At 40.8% G+C, this 15,054-nt stretch overlaps 1 protein-coding gene across 3 annotated transcripts in view; it reads left to right on the forward strand.

The window, feature by feature from the left end:
• TMEM98 (transmembrane protein 98) overlaps positions 1–15,054 on the forward strand; it is a 411,952-nt gene that overhangs the window by 296,506 nt on the left and 100,392 nt on the right. For all 3 annotated transcript variants that reach the window (XM_053700182.1, XM_053700186.1, XM_053700183.1), the window contains one exon: positions 13,296–13,355. In XM_053700182.1, coding sequence (XP_053556157.1) covers positions 13,296–13,355 — 60 coding nt within the window. The remainder of the gene's footprint in view (positions 1–13,295; positions 13,356–15,054) is intronic.

The raw sequence follows: 15,054 nt of genomic DNA on the forward strand, positions 1-15,054 counted from the left end.
AAGATATGGTGAGTCCATGGCTTGAGTAATTACTGTCGGGAACCAATACCCAAGCTAGAGGACATGGATGAATAGACAAGAAGTCCTAAACAGAAGGCACCACCTCTTGAAGAACCTTTCTCCCAAAAGAAGTCTCAGCCGAGGCAAAAGTATCAAATTTGTAAAATTTTGAAAAAAGTATGTAGAGAAGACCAAGTTGCAGCCTTGCAAATTTGTTCCACAGAAGCTTCATTTTTAAAAGCCCAAGAAGAGGAAACAGCTCTTGTGGAATGAGCCTTTTTCTCTCAGGAGGCTGCTGTCCAGCACTCTCATAAGCCAAATGAATTATACTTTGTAACCAAAAGAAAGAGCAGTAGCAGTAGCTTTCTGACCTTTACGTTTCCCAGAGAAACAGACAAAGAGGGCAGAGGACTTGGCAAAAATCCTTGGTCGCCTGTAAGTAAAATTTAAGAGCACGTACAACATCCAAATTGTATAACAAACGTCACACAGAAATGGAACAACAATTTCCTGATTGATATTTCTATTAGAAACAACCTTATGAAGGAAACCTAACTTAGTCCGAAGAACCGCCTTATCGGCATGAAAAATAAGATAAGGGGAATCTCACTGCAGAGCTGAGAGTTCTGAGACTCTTCGAGCAGAATAGATAGCAACAAGAAACAAAACCTTCCAAGATAACAACTTAATGTCTATGGAATGCTACAGCTCAAACGGAGCCAGCTGTAAAACTTTAAGAACAAGGTTAAGGCTCAGACTTAAAGACAGGCCTGATTTTGACGACCAAGGCCTGACAAAAAGATTGCACATCTGCCAAACGTTTATGTAGTAAAACAGATAAAGCAGAAATCTGACCCTTCAGGGTACTGACTGACAATACCTTTTCAAGGCCTTCCTGAAGAAAAGATAAAATTCTAGGAATTCTAATTTTACTCCAAGAGTAGCCCTCGAATAAAGATTTTTACACCATATCTTATGGTAAATCTTTCTAGTAACAGGCTTGCGAGCCTGAATCATGGTCTCAATATGTCGTCCAGGTAGGGTCACACAGCAATTCCACGAGAACGGATCACTGCCAAAAGAGCCCCCAGAACCTTTGAAGAAATTCTGGGAGCTGTGGCTAGACCAAATGGAAGGGCCACAAAGTGGAAATATTTGTCCAGAAGGCAAATCTCAGGAATCTGTGATGGTCCCTATCAATGAACATGAAGATATGCATCCTTTAGGTCTATGGTTGTCATGAACTGACCTTCTTGTACTAAAGGAAGAATGGAGCGTATAGTCTCCATCTTGAAGGATGGAACTTTTAGAAACTTGTTTAGACATTTCAAGTCTAGAATGGGATGGAAAGTTCCCTTTTTTTGGAACCAAAAATAGGTTGGAGAAGAACCCGAGACCCTGTCCCTGCACTGAAACTGGACCATCACTCCCAGGGAGGAAAGAAGTTGTATACATTTCAAGAACGCCTCTCTCTTTATCTGGTCTGCAGATAATCTTGAGAGAAGGAATCTGCCTCTGGGAGGAAAAAGTCTTGAAATCCAATTTGTAACCCTGGGGTATTATGTCCACAGTCCAGGGATCTGGGACATCTAGTATCCAGGCTTGAGAGAACTGAGAAAATCTACCCCCCACCTGATACGATCCTGGATCAGGGGCAAACCCTTCATGCTGATTTGGAATCAGCTGCGGGTTTCTTTGATTGTTTCCCCTTGTTCCAAGACTGTTTGGGTTTTCAAGAAGACTTGGATTGTTCCTGCTTGGAAGAAGAAGGGGAAAGCTTTCCTCTGAAGCTATAAAAGGAACGAAAATTACTCTGACGTCCTTTAGGCCTATTATTCTTATCTTGAGGTAGAAAAGACCCTTTTCCACCCGTAATATCAGAGATAATTTCTGCCAAACCGGGTCCAAACAAGGTTTTGCCCTTGTAAGGAATCACCAGAAGCTTGACTTGACATCCGCAGACCAGGATTTCAACCATAAAGCCCTGTGGGCTAGGACAGCAAAACTAGAAGTTTTAGCTCCTAGTCTAACAACCTGTAAAATGGCATCTGCAAGAGCTTTAATCCTATCTTGTATTTTATCTAAGGAGGTATCTACTTGAAGAGAATCAGACAAGGGTTCGAACCAATAAGATGCCGCTCTAGTCACGGTGGCAATACACACCGCAGGTTGCTATTGGAGACCTTGATGAACGTATATCTTTTTCAAATAAGACTCCAGCTTCTTGTCCATTGGATCCTTAAAAGTGCAGCTATCCTCAATAGGATTAGTGGTTCTCTTAGCCAGAGTGGAAATGGCCCATTCAACTTTGGGTACAGTATACCAAGGGTTTTTAATGGAGTCCTCTACAGGAAACATTTTCTTAAAAAATGGGAGACGGGGAAAAAGACATCCCTGATTTCTCCCATTCCTGTGAGATAAACTCCCTAGCATGGTCCGGCACAGGAAAAACCACCAAAGTGGAAGGTTCATCAAAGAAACTATTAAGTTTACTAGATTGCTTAGGAGTGACAATGACAGGGGTATCGGAGTCATCTAAAGTAGCTAAAACCTCCTTTAACAATACACAAAGGTGTTCAAGCTTATATCTGAAGGATACCACCTCAGTCTCAGAAGGAGGAATTATACTGTCCGAATCTGAGATTTCACCCTCAGAAAGTCACGATTTATTTTCCTCATCAGACTTATGAGAAAGGACAACTTGGGAAGCAGAACTGAGGACAGGCACCTTACTTTCTGAATTTCTAGATTTCCTCTTGCATTTTCCCTGTAATCTGGGAATGGCAGATAATGCTGCAGATACCACTGAAGATACCTGGGCAGCAAATTCTGCTTTTAAATAAACTCCACTAGGAGTTAGAGGAACCGCAGGGCACTGCATGTGATGTCATTGAGGCTTGGGACGTAGCAGGAGAAAGCTGAGGTATTATTTTAACAGCATCATCCTGAGAGACATTAGGCTTTAAAATGTTACTTTTATTTTGCAAGGCTTTCTTGATACATTAAGAACAAAATTGCATAGGAGCTGCAATTTGTGCATCTAAACATAATAAGCATGAATTCATGAGAGCAGGCTCTTGCTCCATATCAGACATGTTGTGAAACAGTAAATAAACTTGTACAGATAAGTTTCAAAGATTTAATATTCAATTAAAATAAGCCAAGGAACAAATTCACTTTAAATTTTATCCCAAATTAGGATCAATCCCCAGCTAAAATTGTGTGAGAAAAGTTAAGAAAAAAGATTTAATAAATATTAAATAAACTTCTAAAATACCCTTCAGGCAACCCCACACATCAATTACTGAGGTGCCTTACTGCTACCAATTAAGACCGAATCACCCAGAAATGGAGAAAAAACATAATTTATGCTTACCTGATAAATTTATTTCTCTTGTGATGTATCGAGTCCACGGATTCATCCTTACTTGTGGGATATTCTCCTCCCCTACAGGAAGTGGCAGAGAGTGCACCCACAGCAGAGCTGCCTATATAGCTTCCCCCTTAGCTCCACCCCCCAGTCATTCGACCGAAGGCTAGGAAGAAAAAGGAGAAACTATAGGGTGCAGTGGTGACTGAAAGTTTAAAATCTTTAACAGGGAGGGCCATGGACTCGATACATCACAAGAGAAATAAATTTATCAGGTAAGCATAAATTATGTTTTCTCTTGTAAGATGTATCGAGTGCATGGATTCATCCTTACTTGTGGGATACCAATACCAAAGCTTTAGGACACGGATGAAGGGAGGGACAAGACAGGGACCTTAAATGAAAGGCACCACTGCTTGTAGAACCTTTCTCCCAAAAATAGCCTCCGAAGAAGCAAAAGTATCAAATTTGTAAAATTTGGAAAAAGTATGAAGTGAAGACCAAGTCGCCGCATTACAAATCTGTTCAACAAAAGCCTCATTTTTAAAAGCCATGTGGAAGCCACACCTCAAGTAGAATGAGCAGTAATTCTTTCAGGAGGCTGCTGTCCAGCAGTCTCATAAGCCAAACGGATGATGCTTTTAAGCCAAAAGGAAAGAGAGGTAGCCGTAGCCTTCTGACCTCTCCGCTTACCAGAATAAACAACAAACAATGAAGATGTTTGACGGAAATCTTTAGTTGCTTGTAAGTAGAACTTTAAAGCACGAAACACATCAAGATTGTTCAACAGACGTTCCTTCTTTGAAGAAGGATTAGGACACAGTGAAGGAACAACAATCTCTTGATTGATATTCCTGTTAGAACCAACCTTAGTTAGGAACCCAGGTTTGGTATGCAAAACCAACTTATCTGCATGGAAAATAAGATAAGGGGAATCACACTGTAAAGCATATAGCTCAGAAACTCTTCGAGCCGAAGAGATAGCTACTAAAAACAAAACTTTCCAAGATAGAAGCTTAATATCCAGGGAATGCATAGGTTCAAACGGAACCCCTTGAAGAACTTTAAGAACTAAATTTAGGCTCCATGGCGGAGCAACAGGTTTAAATACAGGCTTGATTCTGACCAAAGCCTGACTAAATGCTCGAACATCTGGGACATCTGCCAGACATTTGTGTAGAAGAATAGACAAAGCAGATATCTGTCCTTATAAAGAACTAGCTGATAATCCCTTATCCAAACCTTCTTGGAGAAAACACAATATTCTAGGAATCCTAAACTTACTCCACGAGTAATCTTTGGATTCACACCAATAAAGATATTTGCACCAAATCTTATGATAGATCTTCCTGGTGACAGGCTTTCTAGCCTGAATCAGGGTATCAATGACCGACTCAGAGAAACCACGCTTTGATAGAATCAGGCGTTCAATCTCCAAGCAGTCAGGCGCAGAGAAATTAGATTTGGATGCATGAACAGACCTTGGATTAGAAGGTCCCGCCTCATTAGCAGAGATCATGGAAGAACCAAGGACATGTCCACTAGGTCTGCATACCAAGTCCTGCGTGGCCACGCAGGTGCTATCAGAATCACCGAAGCTCTCTCCTGCTTTATTCTGGCAACCAGACATAGAAGGAGAGGAAATACATAGGCCAGATTGAAGGACCAAGGCACTGCAAGAGCATCTATCAGTACCGCCTTGGGATCCCGGGAAGTGGACCCGTAACGAGGAAGTTTGGAATTCTGATGGGACGCCATCAGATCCAATTCTGGTGTGCCCCATAGCTGAATCAGCTGGGCAAATACCTCCGGATGGAGTTCCCACTCCCCCAGATGAAAAGTCTAACGACTTAGGAAATCCGCCTCCCAGTTCACTACTCCTGGGATGTGGATTGCTGAGAGATGGCAAGAGTGATCCTCTGCCCATCGGATTATTTTGGTTACCTCCATCATCGCTAGAGAACTCCTTGTTCCTCCTTGACGATTGATATAAGCTACAGTCGTGATGTTGTCCGACTGAAACCTGATGAATTTGGTCGCAGCAAGCTGAGGCCATGCCTGAAGTGCATTGAATATCGCTCTCAGTTCTAGAATATTTATCGGGAGAAGAGATTCCTCCCGAGACCATAAGCCCTGTGCTTTCAGGGAGTTCCAGACTGCACCCCAACCTAGCAACCTGGCATCTGTCGTTACAATGAGCCACTCTGACCTGCGGAAACACATTCCCTGAGACAGGTGGTCCTGAGACAGCCACCAGAGAAGAGAATCTCTGGTCTCCTGGTCCAGATGCAGTTGAGGAGACAAATCTGCATAATCCCCATTCCACTGTTTGAGCATGAACAGTTGTAGTGGTCTGAGGTGTAGGCGGGCAAAAGGAACTATGTCCATTGCCGCTACCATGAGTCCGAAGTTTTGATTTTCTGACCTCCGTCAGAAATATTTTCATTTCTACCGAGCCTATCAGAGTCCCTAGGAAGGAAACTCTTATAAGAGGGAAGAGAGAACTCTTTTTATGTTCACCATCCACCCGTGAGATTTCAGAAAAGCCAACACAATTTCCGTGTGAGACTTTGATAACTGGAAAGTTGACGCCTGAATTAAGATAAGGTGCCACTGCTATGCCCTGTGGTCGTATTCCGCCAGAAGGGACCATAGCACCCTTGTGAAAATTCTGTGAATAGGAATGTGTAGATACACATCCTTTAAGTCCACGGTGGTCATATATTGACCCTCCTGGATCAGAGGTAGAATAGACCGAATAGTCTTCATCTTGAATGATGGGACTTTGAGGAACTTGCTTAGAATTTTGAGATCCAAGATTGATCTGAAAGTTCCCTCTTTTTTGGAAGCCACAAACAGGTTTGAGTAAAATCCTAGCCCCTGTTCCTCTTTTGGGACTGGGCGGATCACCCCCATGGTATGTAGGTCTTCTACACAGCGTAAGAACGCCTCTCTCCTTGTCTGGTTTACAGACAATCGAGAAATGTGAAAAGTCCCCCTTGGAAGAGAGCCTTTGAACTCCAGAAAATATCCCTGGGACACAATTTCTAAAGCCCAGGGATCGTGAACATCTCTTGCCCAAGCCTGAGCGAAGAGAGAGAGTCTGCCCCCTACTAGATCCGGTCCTGGATCGGGGGCTACCCCTTCATACTGTCTTAGAGGCTGCTGCAGGCTTCTTGGCCTGTTTACCCTTGTTCCAAGCCTGGTTAGGTCTCCAGACTGACTTGGACTGGGCAAAATTCCACTCTTGCTTTGCAACGGAGGAAGCTAAAGCGAGACCACTCTTGAAATTCCGAAAGGAACGAAAATTATTTTGTTAGGTCCTCATCTTATTTGATCTATCCTGAGGGAGGGCATGACCTTTCCCTCCAGTGATGTCTGAAATAATCTCTTTCAGTTCAGGCCCAAATAGGGTATTTCCCTTGAAAGGGATGTTCAAAAGCTTAGTTTTAGATGACAAATCAGCAGACCAGGATTTAAGCCATAACGCCCTTGCATGCTAAAATGGCAAAACCTGAATTCTTTGTCGCTAATGTAGCCAGTTGAAAAGCGGCATCTGTAATAAAAGAATTAGCCAATTTAAGGGCTTTAATTCTGTCCAAAATTTCTTCTCATGGAGTCTCCATCTGAAGAGCCTCTTCTAGAGCCTCAAACCAGAAAGCAGCTGCAGTAGTTGCAGGAACAATGCACACAATAGGTTGAAGAAGAAAACCTTGATGAACAAAAAATTTCTTCAGGAGACCCTCTAATTTTTTATCCATAGGATCTTTGAAAGCACAACTGACTTCAATATGCATAGTTGTATGCTTAGACAGAGTAGAAATAGCTCCCTCCCCCTTAGGAACTGTCTGCCACGATTCCCGCATGGTGTCAGATATGGGAAACATATTCTTAAAAACAGGAGGGGGAATAAACGGAATACCTGTTCTATCCCACTCCGTAGCAATAATATTCACAATCCTCTTAGGGACTGGAAAAAAACATCAGTGTAAACAGGAACCTCTAAGTATTTATCCATCTTACACAATTTCTCTGGGACCACTATAAGGTCACAATTATCTAGAGCCGCTAATACCTCCCTGAGCAATAAGTAGAGGTGTTCAAGCTTAAAGGGACAGTCTAGGCCAAAATAAACTTTCATGATTCAGATACAGCATGTAATTTTAAACAATTTTCCAATTTACTTTTATCGCCAATTTTGCTTTGTTCTCTTGGTATTCTTAATTGAAAGCTTAACCTAGGAGGTTCATATGCTAATTTCTTAGACCTTGAAGCCCACCTCTTTCAGATTGCATTTTAACAGTTTTTCACCACTAGAGGGTGTTAGTTCACATATTTCATATAGATAACACTGTGCTCGTGCACGTGAAGTAATTTGGGAGCAGGCACTGATTGGCTAGACTGCAAGTCTGTCAAAAGAACTGAAAAAAGGGGCAGTTTGCAGAGGCTTAGATACAAGATAATCAGAGGTTAAAAGTATATTATTATAACTGTGTTGGTTATGCAAAACTGGGAAATGGGTAATAAAGGGATTATCTTTCTTTTAAAACAATAAACATTCTGGTGTAGACTGTCCCTTTAAATTTAAAGGCCGTCATATCAGAATCTGTCTGAGGAAGCGTCTTTCCTGAATCAGAAATTTCTCCCTCAGATAACAAATCCCTCACCCCTACCTCAGAGCATTGTGAGGGCATATCAGATACGGCTACTAAAGCGTCAGACTGCTCAGCATTTTTCCTTAACCCAGAGCTGTCCTGCTTTCCTTGTAAACCAGGCAGTTAGGATAAAACCTCTGTGAGGGTTGTATTCATAACTGTGGCCATGTCTTGTAAAATAAATGAATTTGACGAACTAGAGGTACTTGGTGTCACTTGTGCGGGCGTTACTGGTTGTGACACTTCTGACTGAGAATCATCTATTGCTCTATTTTTAAGTGCTAATATATGTTCTTTATAGTTTATAGACACATCAGTACAATTGGGACACATTCTAAGAGGAGGTACCACAATGGCTTCCAAACATATTGAACAAGGATTTTCCTTGGTGTCAGACATGTTAAACAGGCTAGTAATGTAACAATCAAGCTTGGAAAACACTGTAATCAAAGTAAATAACACTTAGAATTAAAACGGTACTGTGCCTTTAAGAGAAAAAAAGCTGCACAAATTCTGCAAAACAGTGTAAAAAAGCAGTAAACATAACGACATTTTTACAGTAGTATCATATAGCCTTAGTAACTAACACAGCTATGCAAATAAACAATTAACCCCTTAATGGCAAAACCGGATTGAAAAAACATCAAAACCGATAAAAAAAGACTTTCAGCACCTTGCCACAGCTCTGCTGTGGTGCCTACCTGCCCTTCAGAACAATTTGTGGGGAAAAAAACTTCTTCTACAGCCCTCAAACACGGCAGGAACCTCTGGAGAAACAGTTAGAAGTCTTAGAGGAAAAGAAACTGCACAACTGAGCCGTGAAAATAGGCCCCTCCCACCTCACTCGAGTTTTGAGGCCTAACAGAAAAACACTAGAGTGTCTCTAAATTAACCATGTGGGTTAATGACCCCTTTAGTCCCTTCAAAAAAACATTATAATTGCATCATTTACTGAATAAACTAAAACGTTTTTACCAAACAGTGTCACCAGTAAATTAATGAGCCCTACATGCAAGCTGAAATTCCTATCCAAGTGTCTGAATACAGCTTACCCTTCCCTTATGGGGATATTGCCAGCCTTTTCTAGAAATAACATAGTCTGTCTAGAAAAAAATAGACTGAACATACCTTAATGCTGTTTAGCCTGCAAACCGTTCCCCCAACTGAAGTTTTCCTGTACTCTTCAGCCCTTGTGAGAACAGCAGTGGATCTTAGTTACAAAATGCTAAGATCATCATCCTCCTTGCAGAAATCTTCATCCCTTTTCTGCCAGAGAGTAAATAGTACACACCGGTACCATTTAAAATAAACTTTTGCTTGAGAAAATAAAAACCTAACATTTTTGTCACCACACTCCTCTTTGCCCTTCCTAGCAGTTAAGCAGGCAGAGAGAATGACTTGGGGGTGGAGCTAAGGGGGGAGCTATATAGGCAGCTCTGCTGTGGGTGCTCTGTCTTCCACTTCCTGTAGGGGAGGAGAATATCCCACAAGTAAGGATGAATCCGTTGACTCGATACATCTTACAAGAGAAACAACCTTTTTTTTCAGAAACGTTATGAAGTAAAGCCGGTCATGTGACCGCAACTGCCGAGCTCAAATTCCTGCTACAACACAGAGAGGCACTATAAATAGCTTCCTGGTATACTGAGTAACAGAAATAACCGGATTTTCAAACCTGACAGTTTAAAATGTTGCATTGATTTATTTTAAAGCAAAGGGGAAATGAATAAGCTGCTGAAATAGAAAATGCAGCCTTACTTTCAGTTTAAACTTGTATTGTTTTATCAAGTTAATATGTGTCAGAAAATAAAGCCTAATAAAAACATTTTACCCTTTCTTTTTAAAAGAGTTTAAATGTTAGTCTCACACATACAGTGCCTACAGTGCCTACTTCATGCCCCAGTGTAACCCATACAACAGGATTATCTATTTCCCAATAAAAAAGCAGTGTCTTAATTTGTTAAGTACATGGTCTCCCTAACCAGAAGAAAAAGCACTTACCTGCTCCACTGTCCGGCATGTAGACAGTTACAAGGTATGAGAAGACATAGTTATTCACAGAGACCTTTGAAAAAGAAAGAACAGAGTAGCCAACTCTGGCTTTCTAAACTAGGGCAGCAATTGTTAGGAACTGCTTTAAAGCCACCACTAGCCGACTGCAAGGAATGACATGGAATACGGCTATATCCCAAAACTTGCTTGTAGATTAAATCAAAAATTTTCTTCAGATTCCTAAACTTCACCTCCTCCATGCACCGAAGGCAAAGAGAATGATTGGGGGTTGTGGGTATGGGAGTGATACTTGACAGTTTAACTGTGGTGCTCTTTGCTGCCTCCTGCTGGCCAGGAGTGATATTCCCAACAGTTATTACTCAAGACGTGGTCTCACCATATCTTAGGAAAGAAAGTATATTATACTCGCTACCACTAATATTGCATAAGAAGCTGAAGAAATGTGGGTTTTTTTTTTATTTTAAATATTTTTATTGAGGCAAATAAATACATAAACATTGTTAGCAAAATTGACAAAACTTAAAGATTACAGACCTTGAGATAACGTTCACATTGATAGAATAATGTACAGTCTTGGATACATAATATTCAAAAATTAAGTGAACAAAAATAATAACCTAATTTTTCCAATTATATAGTCCTCCTTTGGTAATAGTAGGTCACTCTTGGACCTTAATAAAATAGTAACATTTAATGGAGGTAAATTGATCCATAGCCACTCTTGGGCTTGGTATTGTTAAAGTATATATTATAGCAAAATAACAGGTACATATGAATCAAGACTACCCTAAACATGCATAAAAGCTTTAGGCAGGCAAACATTGAGAGCTATAAATGAGATGTTCAGTGATAACACATTATTTGTCCCCCCCATCTGAACATTGCTGGCCATTATAATCATCCATACCAGCGTATTAACACTAGGGTTAACTGTTAAGTTATTATTCAGCAACTCTAAACAGGGTTTGCATACTGAGTATTATTAAAACATTTAAAACATAACGACAGAACATGAAGTTGCTAATTAAACCCCTTATAAACAGTTACCTTAAACAATAACCAGCAATGTGAAACAACAAAAACGGGATAAGCTCTGGTGTTTTGTAGTGTTGTGCCTTCTAAGTAATCAAAGAATTATGGGCATAAAATTATTTTGAAAACCTGAATATCAAATATAAACCAAAGTCCTGATTACAGGGCTTATTTCTAACCAATGGTAAATTAGTTTGGGATATTGGTGCGCACTCCAAACACAATAGAAACACAAGCATGAATGCTAATCCATCTCAAACAGTACAGTGTACAAGGCAGATATGAGAAGCGAACAGTGCTTACATAAATATAACAGAATTGGTGAATTAAGAAGGTTATAGGTGTAATGTACACTTCCAGCTGAACAACAAATCACTCCCCATATACCCTACCAGTACCGCTCAATTTAGGCATTGGACTCAAAAACAGTTTTGATCTTAAAATTCAGGCTGTCAGGTCTCCTGAGAAATCTTCTGTTAGCAAGACAGCTTCGTAATGAGTCTTAGTAAGTGAATAGATTATGGCAAGCTGTAGTGGCGATTAAAGAAGATTGTCTTACCCCACACCGACTCTCCATGATTTAAGTCCCATGTAAGCACCATATAGTCGCAACCGGACATCCACGGCTCCACTAATGCTTATCAGGGAAGCTGGATATAATAATAGAATTCTGTTTTGTGGGGCCTTATAGTTGCGGAGTGTCCCCACATCGGCAGCTAGTGTCTCATCTACCATCCAGAATTGCCTGCGGATCCTCGCAATATCCTTAATCATTGTAATCACTAGGCGGTAACCGGCTGTTCCATATTTAGTATAAGGCAAGATCAGGTCGTTGTCAGAGATACTCTTGGGTCCGGTCAGTATGGTCTCTCCTATAGTCTGTGTCTCCTGCACTCCCTATGCTGCCCATATCTCTCTTTGTATCTCCCTTTGGGTTGTTGGGGAGACCGGAGTATATGCTGGCTTGATAGTTGGAGACGGGTATGCAGAAACCGGCTCAATTTTATATTGGTCAGCTCTCTGCACCTCCGTGATTTTGTCTCTCTCTGGATCTTGCCAGCAGAAGCCTGTCTTCACATTGCGATCGTTTACAGACTCCTGGCAACTCAAGGCATAGTCGGGTGTTCCCTGGCTCAATGGTCTCAGTGCGTCCACTATAACTTTGTGCATCTGAATCTCGAAGTCTGTCAGCATGGCCTGTATTGCAGAATATAACCCTTCCAAGGCTGAATTACGCAGTATTGTTCTCGATAGGGTATAAAGTAATAGGTAATGTCTCTGTGTTCCAGAAATTTATGACAGCGTATACAGCTGTTTTGCCTGATATTTCAGGAATCGGGAGGGTAAATGAGGGTTCAGGCCGGTGATTAGGCCTCCGCTGCGCACTTAATTTATTCCAGTCTGCTAGGCTAAAGTTCAAAGTGTAGAAAAAAAGAAAACATATAAATCCGTTCCTTAGGCGTTATTCTATGAATCAGCAGTGTGGTAGGATTTGGGTTGTTGGTCAGAGGAGTGATAGACAGCGGAACTAACTGCTCTAGAACTCAGCCGAAATTAAAAAGCAGCCATCTTGGTCGGTGTTCGGACCCGCCCCCCTGCAGTAATGTGTTTTTAATTCTAACTATTAACATATATTCACTGGTGATTTCATTAGGATTATACAAAGGGGAATTTGATTTACTGATATTACGGCTTGTGGGGCAGACATGACAATAATAATACAAGCAACTAGATATGAAGGATACAGTTTTGTTTTCCCCACACTTATAACTATATAATTATAATCTTTCCCCCTTGAACATCAACCACTAAATTATCTAGTAAAGTAATTTTAACCACAGTATGTGCTAGATCCAGGCAAATGTTCATTTTCTCACAAGACTCAATCGTTTGATAAGTATCCTATGTATCTAGTGTGAAAGAGGCTCCCATTACTAAGTATCTATTCTAATGTAGTATAAACTAAATGATAAATGGATGTATGAATGTACTTTTATGCATGACAAAAACATTATTAACATACTGTGCCACCCAGATCCTCATACTATTAGAAATAAAATTATATACTGCCTTTTTATACCTACACTGGTGAAAACTGATTCAAAGAAAATTTTTTTTTTTTTTTTTTCAGCTTGATTTAAAAGTGTAAATGATTTATAGAGGACAAAAAATTAGTAAAAAAAAATCTATTAATACAAAGATTCTGCTTTTATTTTATATTCTAGAGTTGATGATGTGGTGCGTTCTATGTATCCTCCCTTGGACCCTAAACTACTTGATGCAAGGTAAGTGATATAAAAGGAAAGTGTTGCTTTCTTCAAAAATTGAATGGATATTAAACTTATTGACCAGATGGAATATTCTAGAATTATGAATGGGTAGACTATAAAGCCTTGTTCCATTGTTATGGTTTTTGGTTAAGCATTTAAAACATTTTTTTAGCGACATGCAACTGCTTTTATATTTTAATAGCATTAGAAATGCAAAATGTATCTTGAATATTTTGGTTTACTTCTAAACCAGTTTCACTAGGTAGGGGTGTGGCTTTTCAAATCTAAACCTAGAGTCTCTTCAATATTTTTTTATAAAATTTGAAATAGCACATGGTTCAAATGCAACAGGGGTATCAACATCCCAAAAATCACATTCAAATTTAGAATCCTCAAAATGCATAACATGCAAATATATTTATCACCCCTAGCATGGGACACAAGCTTTTACAGCACAGTAGTCTTCCAATAAAGAGTATGGGTAAATATGTACTGATCAAAGTCAGAACAAACCACTTACTTATACAACTCTGGAACCTTTGGTGTTTGTACAGGCACTTCTAACTGGGGATAGAAAATGCTGCCTTTCTGTAAATAGGGTGATGAAACCCGAAACATAATGTAAGAAAGTTATTGAATGAATTGCTGTGCAGCATGTAGTGGGAACAGGCAAACGTAAAGGTACAAAGGGGGGGGGGGGGGACGACTTCCGGGTGGCAGCCATGATAGGTCAAATATCAGCTACACAAGCAGATTTTTGACTCGCTAAAGAGTCTGCATTAGATGAGCCTAAAATCATTGAGATATATGCAGTTTCGAGTCCTGGAGTAAAACCTAAGGTTGATGTCTTTACATCACCCCCCCGGCGAGGCACATTTGGGCCTTGTCGTTAAGAAGCACATAGTGCTGAATGCAAGAAACCTACCTACAATACTACAAGCTGATTATCCCCTGAAGCAGATTTAGCTGCCATGGAGCCTACTTGCTTAATAAAAGAAATAAGCCATCTGCTTTTTCAATACCGGGAGGTCTTCTTAGAACCACTTTGCGAACTATCCTATACTCCTTCAGTGAATTCTAAATCAAACACCCCTCTGGCTGTATTGGAGAGTAATCCATGTGATGGCGGCACAGTGAATACACCTGAAGGACGACTGACATCTCCCCAGACAGCTACACAAGCAGGCCTAACACTTTTACCAGCTACGGAGGCTATAACAGAGGTGGATGGCACTACAGAGTCTGGAGGAACTCCCACGATACCTACCTACCGCCATGTTGGAGCTATTGAACATTTGGATGTTGACTTTGTGGCCCTTGCCTCACAGGCGGTCAGTACAGAGACTCAATTGTGCCGGGTCACGATCCAGAGGACGGCCCTGAAGAGGCTGGGCACTTCAGCACACAGTCTGGTTCCAGACACTCAGAATAGAAGGAGCGTTCCTGCAATGCATATGCAGTTTCAGCTATTTTCGGCACCGTCCTTTGTTAATTATCTGAATGTGCTGATTCTCCCAAAGGTGCAACTTCCTAACCTAACTGGAACAGAGAGCCGCACGTGGAGGGGGAAAGGGCATTTACCTATTATACCACTTATGTTGGCTGCACTAAAACTGCAGCGTTCCATATTCTATACTCAACAACAGCTGCTGGACTATGCTTACAGTACGGCTCTCACCCAGAACATGAAAACAGGAGTGGGTTGATAAGTTTT

The sequence above is a fragment of the Bombina bombina genome, chromosome 1 (assembly GCF_027579735.1).
Source record: "Bombina bombina isolate aBomBom1 chromosome 1, aBomBom1.pri, whole genome shotgun sequence".
Classification (NCBI taxonomy): domain Eukaryota; kingdom Metazoa; phylum Chordata; class Amphibia; order Anura; family Bombinatoridae; genus Bombina; species Bombina bombina.